This window comes from Zingiber officinale, chromosome 8B (genome assembly GCF_018446385.1).
Source record: "Zingiber officinale cultivar Zhangliang chromosome 8B, Zo_v1.1, whole genome shotgun sequence".
Taxonomy (NCBI): Eukaryota; Viridiplantae; Streptophyta; class Magnoliopsida; order Zingiberales; family Zingiberaceae; genus Zingiber; species Zingiber officinale.
Genome location: NC_056001.1, coordinates 27721655 through 27748514, shown reverse-complemented (window position 1 = coordinate 27748514; position 26860 = coordinate 27721655). Strand labels below are relative to the sequence as shown.

At 35.2% G+C, this 26860-nt stretch overlaps 1 protein-coding gene and 1 pseudogene across 1 annotated transcript; both read right to left on the bottom strand.

Annotated features, from left to right (window-relative positions):
* Positions 1-9934: 9934 nt before the first annotated feature.
* LOC122013622 (probable serine/threonine-protein kinase PBL7) lies at positions 9935-12556 on the bottom strand. The gene is made up of 4 exons (XM_042569872.1): positions 12376-12556; positions 11697-11854; positions 11037-11226; positions 9935-10937 (listed from the first exon to the last, which is right to left on the bottom strand). The coding sequence occupies exons 1-4, from the start codon at positions 12554-12556 to the stop codon at positions 10651-10653; spliced, it is 816 nt and encodes a 271-aa protein (XP_042425806.1). The 3' UTR covers positions 9935-10650.
* A 3237-nt stretch (positions 12557-15793) lies between these two features.
* On the bottom strand, positions 15794-19960 carry LOC122015394 (annotated as a pseudogene).
* Positions 19961-26860: the final 6900 nt, after the last annotated feature.

Below are 26860 nucleotides of genomic sequence, written 5' to 3'. Positions count from 1 at the left end.
TTTAATAATCAAGAAGAAAGAAATCTCCCACAAGGGACCCCTTATTTATTTCCTCAACTCCCATCAGACTTCTCTAATCTAATTGCCATATTTGTGCTCCCATATCTATCCTAATAGGCTATGAAAATCTTTTGTTTTCTCGATTTCACAATCAATTCCACCAAAACACAAAATAAAGTACTGAAATCTTTTTCATGACACAATTGCCAACCGCTGAACAAGAAAACGGAAGACATGAACATCAAAACAAAAGAAGAGTAAGATGAAATGTAGAAATTGTCTACTTATAAACTGAAGTACTTCGATTATTCTCCTAGAATCTACTCTGAAGATAAATATATATAATTAATATGATACTCATCATTTAATATGCACCTCCAATCTAAAATCCTAGATGTAATAATCTCTTTGTCACATTTAATAATTTCTTGAAAATTAAAATTTCTAATCGATTCAATTAATTTTGTTTGGATAATTTTTTAATTGAAAATTAAAGATCAATCTAGTTAAGTTTTTTTATTATTATGTGAAAATATACATCATAATAATTAAATTAATTTGGTGAATAATTCGATAAATAATTGAGACGAAAATGACGATTTTATATTGAAAAAAAAAACAAATTTATTATTTGATGTGATTAAATGGGCCCCACGTTTTTGCGGCTCATCCAATCGAACAATGAGTTCATATCTAATTTCTTTCCATTTTGGTAATTATGATTTTGACTTGAAGACTTATACTAGTCATCTGGGCGGCGTATATTCTAGAAGGATCATTACTTTTTGCGTGAAGGCCCTTGATTTGTCAAATATTTAATTGTGTTAAGAGGAAGAGAAAAGAAATCACATGATCATTTTTGAAATAAAAAAATAAGAAAAAGTGTCCTATTATAAAAATAAAATAAAATAACATTATATTGTATTTATATTTTAAAATACTCTTCTTTTAAGATTATTATATCAATCATAATCATTACTATAATAAAAAAAATTTAAAAAAAGAATAAAGTATATTTTAAATAGAGCATCTTTTATGATAATGACAATAAAAAAGGGATATATATTTTATTTTTACCCGTAATTTTTGTTGTAATTATTTGTATTCTACAACTGAACCTTCGCTGTACTCTTATATTAGCATGCATGTTTTCTTCTAAACGTAACTAGAGTTGACAAAAATAAATTTGACTTCAAACACTTTTCTAATTCCAAAATTCACACAAATATTAAAACAGCTTAAATTGCCAGAGTAGTCAAACTTCTAAAAAGTCAAAATAACAATTATTTTAGAAGCTTGTTTCATTAGATAAATCATTTAAGTCAATAATTTCTAGTGTTTTGAGTGTATGATCTCTCGGATAAGAGCATCCATATTAATAGGTGTTATAATAGTTATTATCTTGTCAAAATAATATAAAGTTCATATGCCATATATATATATATATATATATATATATTATATTAACATCTATATTATCTCATATTCATTATTAAGTGGTCCATATATCGTATTCATATTATATTAATATATTCATTCTCATATTCATTTTAACATTAACACTTATTATTATGAAATCCACATAAAATATACATATTATATTAACATATTCATTCTTACATTTATTTTAACATTAATACTCATTATTATGGGATGCATATACCATATACATATTATATTAGCATATTCATTCTCACATTCATTTTAATATTAACACTCATTATTATTGAGTCCACATATCACATGCACATTATATTAATATATTCATTCTCACATTCAATTTAACATTAACACTCATTATTTGTGGGTCCCTCTGTATACTCATTCATCTTTAATATTATTTTACATTAAATAAATTAATTTTAATTACTTACACAATTTAAATTATTATTATTTAAAATAAATAATATTATTATTTTTAAATAATATTATTTTGAGAAGAATCATTTTTTAAAAAGGTAGTACTAAATGGCCAGAATCTGGCCCGCCAGAATATATTTTATAAGTTATTAAGGGCATTTTAGTAATATCATATTCATATATTAATTACATGTATGTACATGTATACATTATAATTCATTTCTAGTTGGTCAGATTCTAGCCAACTAGATTTACTGTTCTAAAAAATCCTCGATTATTTTCATTCATTTTGGAGGAAAATAGTAGAGAGAGGATTTTTAGAGGCATTTAGGTGTTTGTATGATTGAAATAAGTTGTGCAAGATGATGAATATTTATAAATGAAATTTTAATTTTTTTATTAAAATAGTCATTAACTAACTGTTGTGTAAATTTACTAATTGTTAACTAGTCGTTATTGGATCTACCGGCTATTAACTAGCTGTTTAATTTTTTATTTAATCTCATAAAAAATACCATTAGTTCAATTGTATTTTTAAATTTTTATTTTTTATTTTTTATTTTTTAAGTTTTAATTTTTAAATTTTAATTTTTAATTTTTTAACTTTTTTTAATTTTAAAAAAAAATGCATGGGAGGGCACCCATGCGACCCTCCCATGCTTTTACCATGTGACACTCTTTATTATTATTATTTTTTAATCCTGCATGTATCATTGAATGTATTCAATGCCATGTACTCATATTTGTTTAAACGAGGAAGACGGTTATAATACTCATACTTTAACATGAATGTAGATATTCGAGGAAGACGGTTATAATACTCATACTTTAACATGAATGTAGATACTCTTAAAGTATCCATAATGCATCATCATTATAATATTCATCATCTTATCAAAAAATCATGGGGTCCATTATCATATATTCATTATAATAATATATTTTTTTTTCATCCATAATCCTTTTTGTTAGATTATATATATATATATATATATATATATATATATTTATTTATTTATTTATAGCTTTTAAGGCAATTTGATCATTTTTTTCCTTTTATATTTAGAGTTTAGGGTTTCTTAACTAAACTATATAAAAACCTTATACTCTGTATTTCCAATCATCAATTTTGGATTCAATAATATGACTAATTTTTTCATTTTCTTAATTTCTACATAGTATCAGAGCAAGTTTCTCTTTTTCTGACCTAATTTTTTGCCGCCTCCTCCTGCTGCTGCAGATTTCGGTGTCGATGCCCTGTCCTATTGATTTTGATGCCGACGACCTACCCTGCCAATTTCGGCGTCGACGCTTTTTTCTGTCGATTTCGGTGCCGACGTCCTATGCTTCTGATTTTGACGTCAACGCTCTTTTTTTGTCAATTTCAGTGCCGACGCCCTATGTTACCGATTTTAGTATTGACATCCTTTTCTATTGATTTTGACACCGACGCCCTGTGCCGCCGATTTCTACGTTTGACATCCTTTTCTACCTCAAATTCTCTGTGAGACCACGAGTCGTCCTAACACCAGTTTTTACGAATCATATAGATGTGTATCCTTACAGTTTGGTTATTCTAAGCATTATTCGTTCTATTATCATACCAGGTCGTGCAGATACTTTATGGAAGTCTAATCCGTATATGTTGGAGCAGTTGCAACAGTTTCTTGCTTCACAGCCCTCTACCATGTCAGCTTTCTCTCATATAGGTTTGTCATCGTCTGGTATTTCAGGTATATCTTCATTCTTATAGATTTTAGACTCTGGTACCTCTCATCATATGTCATCTAATTTATCATCTTTTATTTCTTTTTCTTCATGTTTATCTATATCTATTGTGACTGCTGATGGTACTCCTATGTTATTAGTAGGTGTCGGTTCAATTGTTACATCTTGTTTATCTCTTACTGATGTTTATTATATTCCGAGTCTTACTTTAAATCTTGTTTCTGTTAGTCAATTATGTGAGTATGGATACCTAGTCTCTTTTTCTTCATCTAATTGTTATGTTCAGGACCTGCAATTTCAAAGACTGATTTGGACAGGTCGTAGGCAAGGAGGACTCTATGTTTTAGAGTAACTCAAAATATCAGAAGTTGTAGCTTGGAGTATAGATCTATCATCTTTTCATCTGAATCATTCATCTTCTAATTTTTATTTATGACACTCCCTTTTAAGTCATGTTTCAGCATCTCGTTTATAGTTTTTATTTTCTACAGGAGTATTAGGACCTTTAAAAAGTTTCGATATTTCTGATTGTAGTGGTTGTAAACTGGCCAATTTTTCTACCTTACCATTTTCTAAAAGTCTTTCTTTTTCTTCTACTCCATTTGATCTTATCCATTCTGATGTGTGGGGACCCTCTCCTATTCTACAAAAGGGGGAAGAGGGTATTATGTTTCGTTTATTGATGATTGCACTCGTTACACATGAGTCTATCTTATGAAACACAAGTCTGATTATCTTACCATTTTCAACAACTTCAGAGCTCTTGTGAAAACTCAACATTCTAGTGTCATAAGGTATTTTCGTTGTGATTTGGGGGTGAATACATTTCGAATCATTTTTCATAATTAATTGCTTATGATAGTACTATTCATCAAACCTCTTGTATAGATACTCCTGAACAGAATGGTGTGTCTGAACGAAAATATAGGCATCTTATTGAAATATCCCGTTTATTTTTATTCTCTACCAGTGCTCCTAGTACCTTTTGGGGGGAAGCAATCCTTACCGCTTCTCACGTGATTAATAGAATTTCAACCTCACACAATTTAGACTTGTCACCTTTTGAAAAATTATATGGGTATGCTTCTCTCTATTCCTCTTTGCGTGTTTTTTGTTGTACTTGGTTTGTCCACATGTTGAGCGTAATAAATTAGCCTCTCGGTATGCTTTTTGTGTCTTTTTGGGTTATAGTATTACTCAAAAAGGATATCGTTGTTTTGATCCCGTTAGTCAAAATTTGTATGTCTCTCATCATATTATGTTTCTTAAGCATATTTCATTCTTTTCTATTCCAGCTAGTTTGCATAATATGACAAAGTCAGGTTTACTTTGTATTGATCATTTCAATACCGACACTGATGAAGTTTCACCCACAGCTCCTACTGGTAGCTCAACTGAATCTGGTACTTTGGTTCCTGAGATATCCACGCTACATACTCCTCCTTCTGCCACTACCCAATCATCTCCTGAGATTGCGGATTCTCTCCACTGTCATCAATCCAGTCATGTTCTTAAGTCTACTAAACTGCCAAATTTTACTTACTCATGTTATTCTTATTCTTTTGCTTCATTTTTTTTTGGATCTATTCATTGCCTTTCTGAGCATGTATCCTATAGAGAAGCTGTTTGTAACCCACTTTGGTAGAGTGCTATGGCTGAGAAACTAACTGTTTTGCATCAGACTTATACATGGGATTTCGTTCTGTTGCCACCAGAAAAGCATACTATTGGTTCTCGTTGAGTATATAAGATCAAAACTAAACCTGATAAATCTATCACGCGATACAAAGCTCGTCTTGTTGTTAAAGGTTATTCTCAGGAGTATGACATGGATTATGAGGAAATATTTGCTCCTGTTGTAAAAATGACGACCGTTCATACTTTGATTGTTGTTGCTTTTGTTCGTCGATGGAGAATATCTTAGATGAATGTCAAGAATGCATTTCTAAATGGTGATCTTCATGAAGAAGTTTATATGACACCTCCTCCTGGTATTTCACACTAATCTAGCGAAGTTTGCAGGCTTCGTAAAGCGTTTTATGGTCTCAAATAAGCACCTTGTGCTTGGTTTGAGAAGTTCTCTATAGTGATTAGTTCGCTTGGTTTTCATCCTAGTAATCATGATTCAACATTGTTTGTTAGATGTACGAGTGCAGGTAATATTCTTTTATCATTATATGTTGATGATATGATTATTACTAGTGATGATTATGATAGAATTGCTTTGCTGAAGTCTGAGTTGGCTCGTCATTTTGGTATGAAAGACTTGGGTATACTACGCTACTTTCTGAGCATTGAGGTTGCTTATTCCTTGAAAAATTATCTTTTATCTCAGTCAAAATATATATCTGATCTGTTTGAGCGTGCTCGTCTTACTGATAATAGAGTCGTTGATACTCCTATTGATATTAATGCTCTAGTTTGTTGGATCCTAGTTTGTACAGAACTATTGTTGGAAGTTTAGTTTATCTCACTGTGACTCGTTCAGATATTGCGTATACTGTTCATGTGGTTAGTCAATTTGTCACTGCACTAACTACATTTCGTTGGGCTGCTATTCTTCATATTCTCAGGTATCTTTGGGGCACTCGATTTCAAAGTCTTTTATTTGTTGGTGCGGGAATCACTCGACGATCGAACCTGAATTTTGATAATGGCAAAGGATTCAAAGTTAAGATTATTTGTGATCTAATATATTGAATAAGTTTGCAGGAAAAGTTCTAAGGTATCTTAGGCAAAAGTTCTAGCTGCGGTTAGGTAGGCAGGAAAATCCTAGGAGATGGTAACCCTAGGTCCTAGAGGGTGGTAACCCTAGGCGGAAAGCCTTGGCGGGTCGAGATCTTTGGGCAAAAGTCCTAGAGTCAGATACTCTAGGTGAAAATCCCGGTGTCACAGATCTGATGGAAAGTCTGGGCGGGTCGTGGAGCGGACGTCCAGCGAAAAGACCAGAAGACTCGGACGCTGAGCAAAAGTTCAGTCGATCTGGAGGATTGAACTGGCAACAGGTATACTCTCCTGAGTGGAGTAGGTGAGGACGCGTTTCCCGAAGAGGGAACAGTAGGTGTCGGTTCGACCTAGGATTTTCGGTCAGAAATCCGAAGTCAAAACTGGACAGTCCGGAGACTGTCAAACACTTCTGTTATCATGTTTATTATGTGCTAACTTTGTTTTGCAGGACATGTTGTTGTTTTGTGGACTAACGTAGCTTGCAGGACGAAGAAAGAGCTCAAATTCCCGGATGAACAATGTCCAGGGCACTTCCATGGAGTTTAGAGGTGCCTCGGATGCTTTGGAAGAAGGAGCGCGCGGAGTCAAGCTGGAGGCGCCCTCAAGGAGTACTGAGGCACCTCGGATGGCCTTGAAGGCGCCCTCCATGACATTTGAGGCGCCTTCAAGAGGATGAGCAGCGACTTCTTCAACCCTTATCTTCGCTGCGAAATCGACGGAGTTGAGGGCACCCTCAAAGAGGTTGAAGGCGCCCTCAACGGGCTTTATATACCTGTCTCGACCAGCAGTTTGGAGATCATCACTTTCTGAGCATCGTTCAACTGTTTGTTGCTAACGAGACGATCCGACTGAGCCATAACAAGACCCCGACGACCCGAAGCTGCGAATTTCAAATTCCTATTGCCGGTATAATTTCAGTTCAGTTAAATTGTAATATTTGTGCGATTATAGTTGTTGGCCAAAGTAAACGCTCAACGAGCGTAGGCCTTGGAGTAGGAGTCGCCACAAGCTCCGAACCAAGTAAATCGTTGGTGTTTGCGATTGTTCTTGTTTACTTTATTTCCGCTGCGTTACTCGTTGTTTTTCCGAAACGAAAAGTGAAAGTCACGGGCACTATTCACCCCCCTCTAGCGCATCTCGATCCAACAATTGGTATCAAAGCGGGGTCACTTCGATTTGGTGCAATAGCCAATCAAGCATATTTTTCGTGGTGATTTTCAGTTTTTCGGAGTCAATCGGGATCAGTATTATTGCCGCCTTTCGATCTTGTTTTTTTTAGTATTCTAATTTTTTCTCGAAGTTAGTGCAACACCACTCAAGCTCACGTGTTTGTTTTCTTTTAACCTGCACTACTAAATCCAAGACCTAGTATTGGAATTTTTGTTATTTGTTTTCTGTGTGCGAGATTTATTTCTCAAATAGCTCATCAAGAAGGCTATAGCACAGCCCGACCACCACTTTTCTCCGGGGAAGACTTCAGCTACTAGAAGGGCCGAATGGAGTCCTACCTCTAAACTCAATTTGAGGTATGGATAATCATCAAGACCGGCATCTCGCTTCCACTTGACGGCGCAAGAAAACCTGTATCATGCGTAAACTGGAAACCCAACATAATAAGGAAGGTAGAAGCCAACGCAAAAACAACGTGTATCATTTAATGCGACTTTATAAAGGAGGAGCTGAATCGAGTCGGCTCATTCTCAAGTGCAAAAGAAGGGGCCGACCCATTCTCAAGTGCAAAAGAATGAGCCGACTTGATTCAGCTCCTCCTTTGTAAGGCTGCATTGAAGGATACATGTTATTTTTGCATTGACTTCTACCTTCCTTATTATGCTAGGTTTTACTAACAAAGTGGTCCTAAGGTGGTCAAGATGGGGCTAGTGCATAGGGCCTCACCTCCGACATGACCTTTTTTTTTTAATATTTTAAAAGTAAATGTTAATTAGTGGAAAATAATAAACGGACCCTATTTTTTTAATTAAATAATAATGGCGGGCCCTTTTTTTTAATTTTGGTATTTTTTTTTAAAATAAATGCTAACAAAACCACGTCGTATTCGGAAAAAAATTTAAATTAAAATAATCTAAATATAAATTTTAAAATATTATAAATTTTTTATAAAAGTGTCCAATAAAAAAAGGAAAATATGAAATATGCACGCAACAACGGACTTTTTTTCCTTAGCCTTTTACTATTGTCATCTCCCTAAATCATAAAATTCTTAAATATCAATTTAATTTATGTGTTCAGTTAATAAAATTATTTTTATAATATTAATTTTATTATTTTTTATATGAATACAGAAAACATAATTTTTTTTTACCGGACTATTTAAAATCTAGGACCGACTCATAGCAACAAATAAAAGATTTCTAAATCAACTGCAATACTCGATTGTTTAGAAATCAATCGACTAATGAACAATTACATTCAATTATTCATGGTAAAATAGAATTGTTAAGAGTCATTTTGCTTGTACAACAGTTGAATTCAATCAATGAAACAATAAATTAATGGTGATGATTAATAATCGAAAATCAATCTCAACCTACAGACTATAAAAAAGGATTTTAAAGAGATTTCGAAGCCGATTGGGATTTTATAGACAAGTGTTATTATATTTCCCAACAGACATTATAAAGCAATAACAAAGAGCTGAAAGTAAAATTATTTTAATGTAAATTATTTATTTAATTCTTCGCATTTTGTATGATTGTTTTATTTTTATATTGCTTGTATATAGGTTTTGTAAGATATTTTTCCGCTTTCAAAAAGTATCTAATTATCAAGAGAGAATTAATGGTGATTTTGCTAGGACAGTAGGATGAGAAGTAGGAAACGAAGATCCAAAACGCGTTAAATTAGTTTGTGTTGTACCTGTTTCTATTATTGTGCGTTTATTTGTATTTTCGCTGGCTGTTGCGTTAAATTTTTAGTAGAGGTATGATTATTGAACGAATATGTGGTAAAAAATAATTTATTCGTCTTAATGTTATTGAAGAAGATAAATTATGTGCTAGTCAAGGTAAATATATTTTTTTTTTATGTATTAGTCATTATTTCAAAGGTTAGTAGTTATCCGTGATTTATTTCCTCCCTGTTGATCCTGAGACTAATTGACGGGGTGTTGAAACGAACATATTCATCTTTTATCATAATTGAAGAAGATAAATTATGAACGATTATTAATCATTAATATATGATAAAATATCGGTAAATTAACTTAAAGCAGTCGATCAATATAAAAGCACGAATCTATCAATATTGCATTGAAAAGCACGAATCTTAAAGCAATCGATGCTTAATTGCTCAAATTTTATCCATGGTTTTCTAATTATATAATTCTGCTTATGTTAAGTCATTTCAATGCTAATGCAATTATTCATCGCCATACAAGATTACCGACACTTATAAAAGGTATCGATAATCAAATCGCAAGAAGCCTTAGATAAATAAATAAACAAATATATGCCTAACCATCTTAAGCTTTGCTTATGAAGTCTTCAAAACCAAGCTCACCAGTATTCGAGTTCATTTACGAATATTTACGAACCGCAAGGCGAGACGGGCCAAGGGAAAAACAATATGATGTATCGAGCAAAGGATCCCTATTCACAGATAAGTAGCAATTTATATCCCTTGGTTTGGATAAGATAGATGAAGTAAAATAATTGAAGTTTCGATACAAGAACCAACAATCACCTTATCTAAAAATTTATAGTGAAAATTTGCTGACCCTAAAACTAAAAGAACCAAAGGAGAGATTGAAGGTGAGACTGAGTTAACAAACAGAACAGGAATCGCAAAAGAGTATTTGGCGTAGAAGTTCGAATGAACTGATCAGCTCTATTCTGCCCTCTCTATAAATCACTTTTGGATTGACTGCTTGGTTTTTGTCCGGTAGAATTGCCGTCTGCTATCTGAGGTCTCAAACTCGGTTAAGACTGCACACACATTGCAGCAATGACAAGTGCCTGGTATAAGCCGTGGATGGGGTACTGGCCCTGAAGCATTGGGTCAATCATCGAGGGGAACCCCTCTTCTTTCGGTCCTTGAACAATGGCTTTGATCAAGCATGGAACAAAGAAAAACATTCTGAAGTGCTGAACAAAAGTGCTACATGATAATTGCAAATATTAACTGAATGCTTAAAATGAAACAGAATAGAGATGGCTAATACATATTAGAACAATAAAATGGTCGGGAAAGGAAACAAAAAAGATACCCAGGAAACAAGATTCTGCTCGCCTGGACGTCTAGAACAATAAATTGCTATTCTTCCGGTTATAAGTTTTTAAAGAACAACTCCAAAGCTATAAATATCAGACTTTATTGTTAGTTGCCCGGTCCTTGAATATTAAAAGGTGCACAGTACCCATATGTGCCCATCACTCGGGTGGAGACATGAGTATTATCACCAATAGGACCAAGCTCTGCCAGTCCAAAATCTGACAACTTGGGGTCATAGTTCTCGTCGAGCAGAATGTTCGACCATTTTAGATTATGATAAATCACAGGAGGATTTACCATGTCATGCAGGTACTCTAATCCTTTCGCTGCCCCAGCAGCTATTTTCATTCTGTGATGCCAGTTGAGCTGCCTCTTATCTGAAGAAAGGTCTCCTGCATCAACAATTCAACATGAACTTTATTCTTCAATCAGAATTCACATATAACCATATTCACTATCAGTAATGCACTAAAAGAACTGTTTATGAATACCATGGAGGTGATCTTCCAAGGATCCAAGCGGCATATATTCATAAACCAAAAGCCTTAGATCTCCATCAACACAATACCCAATCAGATTAACAAGGTTAGGATGGTGAAGTAGACCAAAGATCATAACTTCAACAAGGAACTCCCTCTTTCCTTGTGCACCATTGAGATCGAGCTGCCTTATTGCTACTGTCTGTCAAAAGAAACATAGATTCTTGGTTACCATCATAAAGCAGGTCTTCATGTACTCTACAGGAAACTAGTGTAAATAAACCAAATAAAATTTACAAATGTGACCTTGTTTTACTCTTACCTTAAGTGGAGGATCAATCAAGATCACACTTAGGTCAGCCCGGTATGTCCATGAATCTATTTCCTTCCCTATGAATTCTGGTGTCGATAAGAATTCTACTTATTTTAGTTCATATGTTATAGTATGAAAATACAATAACAGTTTGTTATGTAAGGGAACAAAAAGAGAAGCGAGATAGGAAACGTATTAATAGAAAATTTTAGGATGAAAAAATAGGTTAACTTTGTGTTCCAAGTTAATGATATTCAAAGTTCAGACTTATTATTTGAAGTTAAGATATAAAAACAGACTTCAAAGTTACAACTTTACTAGGACAGTGAATGGACAAGACTATCATATTAAAAACTAACCTGTTGGATGCTTTCCAACCTGCCTTTATAAACTCGACCAAATCCACCTTCACCCAAGAGACAATCATCCCTGAAATTGTCAGTTGCCGCAGCCAGCTCTTTAAATGGAGATGTCTTGGGAGTAGCTTGCGAAGAACCACATCTTGAGATTTCTTTTCCTTAACTGAACCTTTAGAACCACATCTTGAGATTTTCTTTTCCTTAACTGAACCTTTCTTCGTCAAGTTGATTGAGAATTTTGATTCTGACTTTGAATTTCCTGATATTAGACACAGAAATGATTAATTTTCCCATCAGCAATGCAAAGAGTAGGTACAAGCTGATCAAGGTTCACACTTTTATAGTCAATCGTTTGCCCAAAACTTAACACCCAATCATACATTAACAATCAACTGATTGCTAATCAGACAGTTTTTATCAGAACAAAGAAATCCATCTTTGAAGAAATTACATGAAGGGTCACATTGTTGTTAAATAGCATCAAACAGAATTCACAAGGAGGTCTATGACATTTGATTCCCTTGAAGAACAAAGTTGATATCAGTGATTCAACAACAGAAACATGCACAAGAAGGCAAAATTCAATTCAATGCTCCAAAAGTAGCCGAGGATAAAAAATCCAACTTCCAGAAAGAAACTAGAAAAATCCATGAGTTCAAGGAAGACAACGAAATCAAACCACCAGATTCCGCCACCCTTGTCGCCGTCGTGGAAGGAGAAACCCTAATCGAATCAAATTGCGGGGAAAAAGAGGGCATTTTGCGGCAGGGATTTCTCACACTACCCAGCGGTGGCCGGGGGATCCGCTGAGCCAAATCGTCGGCCGTGAGCGGTTTGTTCCAGGGAATGCAGCCACCCATGACAGCGCCACCACGGATGCTCCTCGGACTCCTTCCTACTGCTCGCCTTCTTCCGCCTCGCTTCGGCGATTGAAGCAAGAGGGGAAACGGGAACGGCCGAGGAAGAAAAATAGGAAGAGCTTAAAATGGGAGGCTTCTCGATGATGAACACTTGTACCATTCAAGCGAGTGCAACAGCTTCTCGTGAAAAGCGCGTTCTTCCGCGAACCGACCGGCATATGTATCCAATACAATGGTCAAAATGCGAACCTTCTTTTTATTCAGCAATTTACCAAATAGTACATCTAATATGAATGGATCAAAAATACATGTCGCTTTGTAAGTGCATTTTCAATTCTATCTTCTGATAAATCTATTTTTTATATATATATTAAATTAATTTTCTCTCTTCTCTTTTTCTCCCTAAATTTATTAGATTACATCTATTTCAATTCTATAAATTTATTAGATTACATCTCTTTCAATTTCTATAAATTTCTAAGATTATAAAAAATTAAAATATACTATCAGGTCTAATATTAAAAATTTTAACGATTCTTTTATATTATATTTTAACATATCTGAAAAGTCAAAATAAATAATGAATAGTATATTTGAATTCCTTGCAACTCCAGAAATCTACATAAACTGAAATAAGTGTAATCGGAACTCTTTAGGTCAAAATCCACTTATAGACATAGATAACTTCGATTGTACCGATTTCAGTTTCTGTAAATTTTTAGGGTTACAATAAGTTCAAATATGTTATTCATTGTTTATTTTGACTTCTCGGATGTGTTAAAATATAATAAGAAAAAATCATCAAAATTTTCTACGTTAGACTTGATATAAAATCACATCAGACTCAACATGAACCTAATATGGTCTCTCCAAAGATATTTAAATGTTATAAAAAAAATCAATCAAACCTTATAAAATATTATCATACGTAATTCATCTATGCAAAGAGAAGAAAGAGAAGAGGGAAAAAAAATAAAAGAAAGTTACATGCATAGGAGAGAGAAAAAGAGAAGAGAAAAAAATAATTGAGAAAAAAATAATTGAGAAAAAAAATATAGAAAAAGTTAAATGCATCATGAGGATAAAATGAGAAGTGGATTTAAAAAGATATTTCTTTTAGTAAATATTAAAATAGAACATACCTTTTGATCAATTTAGAAAGTTAGATGCGTTATTACCTATCTTTTGATCAATTATGCATCATTTGATAAAGTTAGATGCATCATTTGATAAATTGCTGGTTTTTATTCTTCTCCGCATTCAGCGTGTTCCCTCCATCAGCAGCCAAAAACCTTTGCCGCTGCTGCGCCGGAAGTCAGCGGCACAGCCCAATGCCCATATTGAGTCGCCTCAATATTGAATAAATATCCTTCTCCATTTTACAATTAATTCTCTTTAAAGGACGCTTACTGGCATGAAATAGACTCTCTGGATTCCATATATTTCCTGACTTTGATGGATCTAGCACATTTTTACTGTTTTCACTTGTCTATAAGAAACAATTTGTTTAGTCACTCTTTGTTGGTCATTCATGAATCCTGATGGATGCCGATAACAGGTAGCACTTCTCAAGGCACTTATGAAGATATCACAAATTCCCTGGAAGCTGTAGAAATTTTTCATTATTTTATGTTGAATTAGCCCAGAGAATCAATTATTTTCAATCACTCCAGAGGCTGATCTTCTTGCCTCCAGAGATTAACTGAATTTTCAGGAGAGATGACATCTATCATAAAGAAAATTGTATACTACATATTGTTCTTCTATTGTAACAAAAGATAATTAAGCGTATATCAGACGCCAGATTATGTAAAAAGAAGTTAATCACGGAGTTAACTTATAATTGATCGTTAAGTTGATTAGGGGTATGAGGGATTTTTTTTCCTGAGAGCATGCGTCTATCAATAGTCTATCAATAATTAATCTTCTTATTGATTATAACAAATCTACCACCCTTTAACCCTAACAATGAAGTATGCATGGAATTTACTGCAGCAGTAGTTGGATATTCGTGATGCTGGCAATTTTGTATGGCGTTGGCATATTATTTTTCATACTTATATTTTTCTAATTCAATTAGTAGAGAATTTTCAGCTGTAATAACTTTTTTTAAGCTTGATTCAAAAAAAAAAGGAGAATTATTAAAATAACTTCCAAGGTTTCATAGCTTCTTTGAAATATTTGAACACAATGTAAATAATAAGCATATTTTTCCAACTTAGAATAGTATTCATCTTTCTCTAATAGTCAAGAAGTTGCCGAGTGTTCTACGTTTCTAAACAAGTTTAGTCAACTGAAGTCATGTCGATCTAAGCTCGACAAAATGTTTGATGTCTAATGACTAGGCGAACAAACAGAATGATCTTTGTTTTTAGTGCATGGCATTTTGCCCTACTACTTTCCTTAACCTACCATAAATCATCAGATCTTGATTGCCAAATTTGGTTATTACCTTACTAATCGCATTGAACTAATTAGACTACTACCACACTTGATGAGACTTCATAGTAGACTACACAAAGGTTCTAGCTACAACAGGTAGTTTAGAAAGTACAAAGAATCCAACATTTAATTATTCTAATCAAATAATTAAAGAAACACATAATCATCTCTAATACTATTAAATTATGTTTATCATAATTTATTAAAAAGTAAACCCTTTCACTGATATGGCACCGAAACACATCCTCCAATTTCCAGTCTGGAGATTGATGATCAGCCAAGAGGATAACATATAATAAACAATATGATAGCTTGCATAAGCAGTGACGTACTACACAACAAAAGGAATCTACAGAGGAAAAATCATGTTTTTCAAAAGACCTTATGATTATTATCTAGTAGTTGGTCAAGACTACAAAATGAGACAAGGTTCCATCATGATTGGATGTTTATCTAGAGCAGAATAAAAAATTTGATAAAGTTTTTGCATGAATTTTGTAAGTTACCTGTCTGAGATAACTGGAATACTGGAGAAATGCTTGGAATGAAGTTCCATTTGTACCTGAATCATACAATCGTTTGACAAAATTGAGGTCAAAATATGTCTCTTTTCTTCATTGGCGAGCAGGTAGGCAAAGCTTACCTGTGTTCCATCATCCATGCCCAGCATTGTTTGGATTAACGCCTTTACAGTGTCTGCATTACACTGGTAATTGCAGGAAAACAGCAGAAATAATAATAATAAAAAATTTAGAGAGAGAGAGAGAGAGAGAGAGGTGAAATGCCCTCGTGATCTTACAATTTGAAGTAGAATTAAATGAAAAGAGTTGACAAATCACACTTGAAATTGTATCTGACCAAATGCAATGGCCAATCAAGATTTAAGGCTCTGAAATCTTATTGTGAGAGATGTATAAAATATAGTACATGTAACGGTGGTTTCAGCTTATCGAATGCCACCAAGTAATATTTTTTGGCAAATAATTGGGATGTCTCACTCTGCTGGTACTGATGTGGGTGAGCATTTCTTGGGTCAGATGAACAAATCTGCTCCATGTTTGACTCTAATAAGTCGAGTTTCCAAAATAGTAATTTGGTGCGGAACCATGAGAGGAAAGGAGATGGTGAGTTGCCGAAGCTTGTGTTTGCGGCAGAGCAACAGCAACTGTCACCTTGTTGGTAGGGAATCCTGATGATGCTGCAGAAGGGAACATTGGAAATGGAGAAGGCGTAGTTGTTGGCTGACTCCACATTGGGAGAGTTTGGAAACCAACCGCAGGCTTCTTGTCATTCTCTCTCGCCTGCATTAGTGGGAAACTCATAACTCAGGATTCTTACTCGACATAATATCCGATAGAATACAGAATGACTCATGGGAATAATTCAGGGTAATTTGGTTCAGACTACAAAGATAATCATGCAGCTATCAATTTAGTTTCGACTTCTTAAGTTAAATGAAGTGCAATTAAAAAGGTTGAGTGCTAGAAAACCATATAACCATAGCCTTCTCAAACTACATTACCAATTAACATAAATGGTTCATGTGAATTTGAATCGAAGTCATCTCCTGATCCATAAGATAATTAACCTTAGTGATTGAGAAGATATCTTATCATCACCATTTGGCTACAAGGGTATTTAATAAAGGAAGGATAGTCAATCTTGTTGAGAGAAAATGAAATAGAAGAGCAAGATATTACCATGAATTTTTGAGTAGGAATTAGTAGCAGAAAAAGAAGAGCAATTTTGAATGTTTAGTTGCATAACTCTCAACCCCAATATAGACTGTTTAGTAGAACGAAACAGAAATGGGTTGGACATGTTTTTAGCAGCTAAATTCATCAAACATAGTGGTCTCAGATTGCTTTGAACAAAACAAAATTTATTAAGGAACGGATAGGGAGAAAAAAAAATGCAAGAGAATGTAATAGTGAGATAGAATGACAAAATATCTCAATGTGCAACACTTGCCTTGTCAATGTGGAAACCTTCCAACTGGCTACCAAGTGAATATTGGTTGCCACTGGGAATGGGAATAGATGGTTGAGAAATCCTCAAATTTAGATCGATGTCAAGTCCTGCAAGCAATTCAGAAAATTCTAGACCATGTAAATTGGAAATATTCAAGCAATAAGCCATGTAATTTATCCGGTGAAGCGCTTAAATATAAAATTATTTTAGAGAGAGATTGAAATTTGTGAAGAATACCCTCAGTATCACCCTCAGGAACTATTTCCCCTTCATAGGTACTTGGATCAAAATTGGTAGCTGCCTCTCTTCCATTATATTTTATGGCTGCCTTGTCGTAAGCCCTTATCAGGAGAAACAACATAGAGAAAGGGGGAAATTTGTGGAACAAAATTATATGAACATAAAATTATGAAGAACCCAAAATAAGCATTGAAAAAAATCATGCTAAGGAAAGACCTTGCAGCTTCTATTTCACTTTCAAATAGCCCAAGATATATGTACCTACACATTGTCCGTAGCATTCTCATTAATAAAGGATGGTTTTTCATCGATCCTTGTGTATGCCAAATAACAATAGCTACTAAAAATATAACTTAACATGCAGTGTGTTCCACCATATGCAAATATACAACTAATGATTGTAAGAATCAAGCCACAAAATGAGATCTACAAAGAAACATGCATAAACAAGAAGTCATCTTTATCTTCTTAAACAATTTGTGGGATAAAACTCTCAATATAAGTTTCATACTTCTTTCCGAGGAACTGTCCCATGCGAGCTTCCCAACGACCACACTTGTGAAGGGTCACACCCCTGTATTTTGAACTTCCTCTAGAGAATCCTGTACTCTGGCGACGAAGAATATGGATAAATTCTTCCTTTGGCATATTTTTCATCTAAAAAATGAAAAGCAAATCCATAAAAAAGGAAAATATAAATGATTGACAAATATAATGAAGAAAAGGTTCAGTTTATTTGCACTATAGGTACCTGGCTGAGATCTTCATAGTCGCTCAGATTGAAATTGATATCAGCATCAGCTCCCCGAAACTTAATTGCAGCTCAGTCATATGCCCTGGAAGTAGATACTGATGCTGAATATTCTTTGACTAAATAGGCAAAGAAAATAACAGAAAGCAACAGCACTGGTCACACCTTGCAGCAGCATGAGCAGTGTCAAAGCCTCCTAATATTGTCCAAATAGATGCAAAAACATGCAAACATCAGAATTTTTTTTATTTTTCAGTATAAGTATGAATAAGCTAACGTTTGATATGGGAGACTAACTGCTTACCCAAGTACACTTGCTTCCCACAGTCCCTATCCAAAGAGATAGTTTTAATTAATTTTCAGATATCATTGGAGAAGAATTAAGATTGAAAAAGATTAAGGTGCTAAACCAGATATGAGACTCCCATCTCCCAGTCCTGCGATAGAACGTAACTCCACGGTACTGAGAACTCTTAGATCTTGGCCCTCTGCGACTCTTCTTTGGCTGTTGTTGTGGTTGATGCAGCAGGTGCTGGTTATATGGTGGTTGTGATCCTGGTGATGAATCATCTTGGCTAAAGGTAAGATCCATCAAAGGCAACTTACACGATGATGAAGACAAAGTTGTTACTGGAACTTGACAAACACCCAGAATCACAGGCACTGAAGGAAAGAGTTGCTTGGTGATCAATTCAAGTGGTTGTTGGGCTTCACTTCCATCCTCTTCACACTCCTCTTCAACTTCAATTTTGTTTGCTACTGACGAAGAGCTCTTCAAGATACCAAACCTGAAGGTAGCTGCAGGTCGTGTTGAGCAAGAGTACTCTTCAGCTACATCGGCAGAAACCTCAGCATTAAGGACGGATGAATTAGTTGTCCCAGAATCATCCATTTCCACCTCCACAGAACCCTTGGGGTCAGTCTTATTTTGAAAGGCTGTTGATTCACTAGAAGAAGCCAAGTTAAGGTCCAACACCATTGCTACTCAACTGATGCTGATGAAAATAAGAAAGGGCAACCTTCCTCAACAGGATTTAACCTCTTCTTGAATGTAAATAACTCAAGATTGATACTTGAATACCAGGAAGAATAGCCAGAGAAGGTAGAAGTAGAAGCAGGATAAAGGTGAATTATTCTTACGAAACATCTACGTCAAGATTTCCAAGACTAAATTTGTGATCTCCCACTTAGAGCTGAATTCTTACTAAAGACCAGGAAGTGGTAACCTGTTGACTACAAAAATGAACCGAAAACTCAATCATTCACCAAATTTCAGTACGCATCATATCTACAAAAGATTGATCCGAGTACAAGGAGTACCCGTATCCAATTTCTATATACGGACAAATTAGCCAGACACAATCAAAGCAAGTTATATGTTCACAATTCAACTATTGCTATATGTCTTGAAAAAATGGCGGCGCTAGCTGATGAGTCCACCGGCAAACCAGACACAGTGGTGTATCAAGTCGCTGCTGCCGTAGCCTCACCTAATAACCATCTGCAACTGGTCGGCATCCGACAGAAAAAAAAAAGTAACGAGGGAAGACGACGTTCAAGGAAAAGGTAAAGGATAGAAAGAAGGGCACCAAAATGATAATGAACTCCAGGCGATATGATCAGAACCCTCTTGTTGATTTCAGGGTTCACCAATAGTTTTAGGCTCTCCATCGCCAAGCCTATCAACTTCCCATTGGATCTCCTCTCGCAGATTCCAACCCTACAAGCTAGACCTTCCTCTAAACAGCCATCGAACCACCACAAAGACGAAACTAAAACACTCGACACCAGATCTGATCAGCAGTAAAAGAGACGACGAAGAACAACGAGATCGAAGTTCCAAAAGCCAAAAAAAATAAAAAATAACATAGAGATCGAAGCATACCATACTAGGGTCAACCGAAAACCCTCCAATCGATCACCGAACGCCGACGACGGGAGCGACGAAGTGGAATATCCGGCGACGGCGAGCAGCAGCGGCGGAAGGGGCGGAGGAAGGAGAGATAAGGCAGCCTCCATGGCTTGCTCTATAAATACACGCAGCGAAATGAAGAATAAGGCCGACCGGAAGAAGCCGGTACTCCGGTCCACTTGGAGATGCTTCATTCCAGCAACTTCTCGTGCGGACTAATCTTGACCGTCACAAGACGATCGGACGGATGGAGAAGAGATAACCGCATTTGGGTCAGTATGGTGAGTTTAGTGGAGTGAGAAAGGGAACGCATCCACTTGCTAAAATTAGACAGTCGGTGATTTTCATAATCTTAATGATTCTTAATCAACTTTTAACATTGTAAGTAACATGACATCCTAATTAATGGGAGCTAGTGTCCTCATGAATTAAAGATGTTTTGGATAAATCTCCAATTTTCCAAAATATAAATAATTTAGAAAGTTCATTAATAAACACCCTCCTTTTTCTAAATTTTAATTTTTACTCCATGTACAGGCAATGTCATTTTAGTTGCCATTTTTTATGAACCTATAATTTAAATTAAGTAATTATGAGGTTCAATTGGTAAAATTTAATAGGAAGAAAGAAAGCATATTCAATAAATAAATAAATAAATATTAAAAAATATTCATCATATTTTTTATTTAAAAATATTCTTATTATGATATAATTATACAAAATTTCGACTAAAATTACTATAATAAGTAGTAATATTATAGTAGGTTAATGAAAATTATTATAACAAATAATATTTTAAAGTTGAAAATGCTATAATATATAGTAATTTTGAATAAATATTATGAAATAGTATTAAAATAATTTAAACTACGGATTTTGACTAAATTTGAATAAGGGTGTTTTGGTATGATAATATTAAGAAACAAAGAGGATATTCTTAGATAAACAATAGATATTTTTAAAATAAATTAATGATCATAAGAATAAGAGATTTTATTTATTTATATTCAAAATTAATACTGTGAAGAACGAATCAAAAATAGGAGAGATGGGCCAAATAACTCACATTAAATAGTCATCCACTTGAGTCCAGATCCTCTGCGCCCGCCTCCCGTGCGCCCTCTGTGCCCGTCGCTACGCGACAAAAAATCCACGCGCTAAGCACGTGCGTTCCTCCGCTCCAGTAATAAAACTCAACTCCAACACACACATATCGCTTCCTGCTGATCGGTCTGCTGGAATGCTGATCGGTCTTGCTGACCGATCAACATTCCAGCTTTATTAATTTTTTTTAATAAATGAGCAGCACCTTTTTCCTATTTTGTGCCTTTGTCAAATCTCACTTTTTTTTTTCTTTATCTCATGTTCTTACACCCTTTATGCATGCAACTTTTTTTTCTCTATTCTCTACTCTCTCTTTGTATGTGCTTAATTTACATTGACACTGCTGACTATGCTAGTTTGCATTACTACGGGTCTCGTTTGATTCAAATCAAGTACAACATGAGTCTTATTTCTTAGAGACAAAGATCATTTTCTAATTAATTCTTTCAATAATATTTTATCATCTTCAAATAGACTAAAATAAATAATAGAGTACATCGTTGACTCTTACACATAAATATTTTTTTTTTTATTTTTTAGTAATTTTTGTTTTTATAGTATTTTAGATATTCTTAATATATCAGGTATGTATGAGTTAAAATTTATATATATATATAATTTTGTTTATATAATTTAATCCTTTTACTGCTCTTTAAATTTGAGTGTTTCCCATACAATGGGCACCGATAATTTATATGACGAGCATGTGAAACGTCACAACGTGGGTGAATTTGAAGGATTTCAAAATTAAATTCATTAATTGAGGGCGGTGCAGGGAATGCTGATCGGTCAACAGACCGATCAGCAGGAAGCGATATGTGTGCGTTGGAGTTGGGTTTTATTACTGGAGCGGAGAAACGCACGTGCTTAGCGCGTGGGTTTTCTGTCGCGTAGTGACGGACACAGAGGGCGCACGGGAGGCGGGCGCAGAGGATCTGGACTCCATCCACTTGGCTCTGTTGACATAATTGAGTTGAAATTTGAATGGTAGATCTGTAACTAAAGAGTACAGTTCAAATTACTTGAGATTCATTTCCCTAAAGAATTAGTTCCTCCTACTTAAAAAGTTAATTGATATCGTATATAATTTATCTTCTTTCTATACGGTCTTAGGAAGGACAATAATAACCCCATGATTATGATATAGTAATAAGATATTCATATTATCATTCAGATATCCACGATTTGAATCCTAATTATGATGAATTTATAAAAAAAAATTTTCCAAATAGGACATATAATTAAAGGATGTTGGGCTCCTGGGCTCCCCATTGCGAGCACTTTCAGATTTATCCTGATGGTCGATTGAAAACTTCCGTGGGATTGAATTAATCATCCCAGACTTAACGTTATTCAACTTGATTAATCAATTATTTTTTTTTAAACGGACGATAATAAGATCTTTTTGCAACCAAAGATGAGAGGAATCTTTCCAATTGCACCCTTAAAATTAAGAAAAATACTAATTTTACTAAAAAATTCTTATTTTTTTGAAAAAAATATTTGATTCCTGAGTGCCTGATTAAAACCAAAATAAAAAAAAATAAAATAGTAAAATTATTATAAAAAGTAATTCTATTTTACATGTTTTAGGAATAATATAAATATTTTATGAACCTTGCTAAAAAATTCTAGAGATTGACTTGTTATAAGGTCCTTGAATTAGCCCTTTCGATCAAAGTCAATATAGAGGAATGCCTTCAAGATTTTTCTATCAAACTTTCTTAATTTTTTAAAACTAAAAATAAATTTTAAGATATATTTAAATACTAAAAATTTGTCTATCTAATTATATGAATAAACTTTAATAAATAAAAATTATTACAGTTATTTATTATTTGATATCCCCATTTTTCTATACAAATTGATTAATCAGATAACGTCAAACAAGGAATGATTTATTCTGCCCTATAAAAATTTTCTCTAGACTATTAAGGTAAATTAATAAATTAAAATGTACTTATGATGAATAACACAGAAGTTTAGTATCTAATTTTTTGATTAGTTATTAAAATAAATCAAAAATATTTATGATGAACAAATTAAAAGTTTAATATATTTTAATTATAAATTTTAATTAAGAAAATTTATTTTATAAATATATTATAATTAAGAATAGAACCGTCGCCCCAGGCACCCTCATCCGCCACTTTCCTTGTACAGAAACCTCTTTCCATCGACCTTAAAAAACCTCCCTATCCACTTTTTTTTTTTTTGTACGCATGCATCCACTGGCTACAGCAGGTAGCCGGTAGCCTCCCAACCTCGGTGTGCGTCGCTTTCCGCCGACGATCCTCAGGGGGGCTCCATCTTGTAAACTAACCTTCGAATTCCACGCCTCCGTAGTTATTTTATTAATTAATCAATAATCGGAAAAAAATAATAATAGTAATAATTTTTTGTAAAATTTTTTACAATTCAATTAATGATCTGTAAATTAAGAAATTTTTCATTAAGAATACATTCATTTTGACTAAATTAATATAATTTCAATTAAATTTAAATAATTTTAATTAGTCAGTTCATATTAGAACAGTTTTTAATAAAAATAATATAAGTTATTACATAGTTGTAATAGATAGGGCTGTCAATGAATCAAGCGTTCGTGAACAAGTTTGGTGTTCGGTTTGGTAAGAGTTTGTTTATGTTCGTTCAATATACATAAGATTAATTAAACAAATAAGTTTGAACAGTTCGTTAATTAAACAAAAAAGCTTGAACACATATGTGTTCAGTTCGTTAACGTTCGTGAACAACGTTCATGAACAATGTTCACAAACCATATTTATTAATAAAACTCTTTTCAATATGCTAAATAAATAATAAAATAAAATAAAATAAATAAATAAATTTAAATTATCAATCTTAATAGTCAATCAAATAATTAAAAATTTCAAACAAACAAACAAGCTTGAATTGAGAGTTTGATAACATCTAAATGAACCAAGCTCAAACCAAGCTCAAGCTAAGCTTGAATTGAGAGCTTGATAACATCCAGGCCCGGACCTGAGGTGAGGCCCAGGAGGCGCTCGCCTCAGGCCCATTTTTAAGAGGGGCTCAAAATTATGGTTCCACCCTAATTTTGTCGTGAGTAACCCGACGTCGACTTGCCGAGATACTTTTTGTCGAATCGGACACTGTCCTCAAGGGCTCTATCGTGCCCTCCGTCGGCTTTGCCTTTTTCGTCATCCTCGGGCCCGCCCTTCCCTTCCCCCTTCAGTCTTCTCCTCCGCCAACCTCCTTCTCCCCTTCCACTTCTTTCGCGCTGCCACCTCGTGCGTGGGGCGGTAGGGATCATTTTCCACTTCCGGCCCTCCCTCGTCGTCGATACTAAGCTCCTACTCTTCAAGGGTGCTCGTCTCCTACACGGCCAACGATAGCAGCCTCTTCGATTCATCTTCTATTTTGGTAAGTTTATGTAATTCTGTTCGATTTGTCCAGTTTTTGTTTTCGATCAACTTTGCTGGCTCACTGCTCTTGCTTGCGGTGTTAGTTCTCTTGCTTTTGAAGCGTTGTGTGTTTAATGTTCTGTGCAGTTACAAAATCAAGGGAAAAGGTGAGATCGTGAGAGGGAGACAAGAGCAATTAAGCAAGGCCAATTATTCTTGTTCTCTTCTGCTATGCTTCTACTCCTGCTTAATTCCTATTAACTCCATCCAATTCGATTTGATTAGTTTACGTCATTAAATTTGTTTGCTTGTTGTATTTGAAATTCTTTACTTCTAATTAGATACGTTTCTAATAGATCATTGTAAATATTATTTTGCATTATTCTTTTAGGCTTAAATCTATCTTACCATTGAATCTTCATTGGTGTATTTTATTTTACATTTTGATATTTATATTTATATGTTTACTATTGTCTTACCTTTTTTTTAATGACAGTGGTCTATTTTATTTTTGTTGCTTAGTAGTTCTTTGTGCACATTGCAATTAGTTCAATTTTATTTGTATTTCTTAATGCTTATGTTTATAAATAAATCTCAAGTTGTTTTTTGATATATTTGATTGTCTGATAATTTATTTTTACTAGTCTAATATTATTTGATTATGATCAAACTGAATTTTTGTTGTCTTTTGTCAGACACTAGATTTGATAAGAGAAAAGAGCATGTTGATGATAATGGATTCATCCCTGGATGGGCAATATGCCAATGAGGATGCTACAAAGCTAGTGGAACTTGCTTCAAAATGTCTATTGTTCGAGGCAAAAAATGCACATAGTAATTTATAGTCTTTACTTCATATTGTTACATAATTTGTAGCATATGACATTGATATTATTTATCCTTTTAGAGATTTGGATTATGGGTTTATTGATTTTGATAGTGAAATAAGACAAGACTTTTGGCTTTCATATTTTAAAGTGTGGATAAATTTTTAAATTAAAATAGTAATAAGATATTATAAGAGGGGGGCATTTTTTTTAAGCTCGACTCATGCCATCAAAATCTCAAGTATGACATTGATAGCTGATCCTGTCCGAATCACCGAACCAAAGGACGCTGGGCACGTGGCGCGCTCCTAGTCGATGGCGTAGGCCTCTGAAGCTCCGGCGAACCTGCACAGAAGTCGGGCCGGGAAGGGGTTCCCGGCGGCGACCCTCCGACGCTCAAGTCAGGCGAAGCTCAAAAAAGAAGAAGTGACTTCAGAATTCGTAGTAGTAAAAAACCGTACCTCCGGCGAGGAATGAGGGCCCTTATATAGGGCAGTGAAGAAGTGAGTGTACACCTACCGAGGTGTACACGTGTCCATGGCCCATACCCCAGTAAGGGCTTGCCAGTGAGCTTCCCTAACCCATACTGCTACAGTCTCAACATGTCCTTGATGGGACATCGGAATCCCCTGTCACGAGATTTGGAGCATGGCCTACACGTGAAACATACCTGCTGTCAGAAAAAGACCTTCTTTGTCCTTTTCCCCTTTGCTCCAAATCTGCCGTCTGGGCGGACAACTTCCTCCACATCTGTCCGGACATATGCGATGGTTTACTTGGGGAGATCCTCCATCACGTGCTTTATGGGGACTATTAGCAGTGTTACCTTATGGCTTTGGCCGAGCGTGAGGTCCGCTCGGCCCATGACCTTTTCCACTGAGCGCCTTTAACCATCATCCGTATATCGTCCGGTCGGCCGGCCGATCGGACCCATCCCTCTCCGGGCGTTCGATTCCATTGGCCGGCCGGACGTCCGGTCGGACCCTGCCCTCTCCGGCCGTCCGGTCGGACCCGACCCTCTCCAGATGGACGATTGCCACTGTGGCTTCCACGTGCGCGTTGACTTCACAAGGCGGGGCCCCCTGCCCTTACTACCGGATCACTTGCCTCCCCTTCAAGTCTAGTCGAAGGAGGCGGATAGTCCGACTGACTGGACTAAGAATCCGGCCGAGCAATTCCTCCGTGCTTGTATCATCCGCTCGGCCGACCATAGAGACAGTCTTGAGCGAATCAACAATGGTCTTCACCGGATCTCCTCGTATTCTGCGCCAATCTTCGACATTAAGGTTGAGCATGCTTTCATTAAATGCTCCGAATGATTGAATGCCACGTGGAGCAATGCCATCGGTGTACGACGGCGGTGGCGTGGTGTTTTGATGTGATCGAAGCGATTCGAAATGGACGGCTCGATGCATGCTTTGATTCCCGTGACCTGGATCCAACGGTGGAGGCCGCCCGACCCTCACCCTATAAATTCTTCGTTTTTCCTTCTCTTCCTCATTTGCCTCCGCGATTCCAACCATTGCCCCCTGCGCTTTGGAGCTCCGGCGATCCTGTTTCTGCTCTCCGACGCTCTCCGGCGCCTCTTTCGCGATCCCTTTCCCCGCAGTAAGGTTTTATAGCTTTCCTTCCTCCTTTCCGGTGTTTCCTCCGCATTTCTTCTTCAGT

Bases quoted from the DNA above. Each gene is read 5' to 3' on its own strand.
- LOC122013622 (XM_042569872.1), bottom strand. From the start codon at position 12,556: ATGGGTGGCTGCATTCCCTGGAACAAACCGCTCACGGCCGACGATTTG. The intron at 11,227-11,696 runs GTTAGTTTTTAA...TTCTTTTGACAG, and splicing joins GGTTGGAAAGCATCCAACAG to ACAGTAGCAATAAGGCAGCT. The intron at 10,938-11,036 runs GTATTCATAAAC...TTGTTGATGCAG, and splicing joins CTTGGAAGATCACCTCCATG to GAGACCTTTCTTCAGATAAG.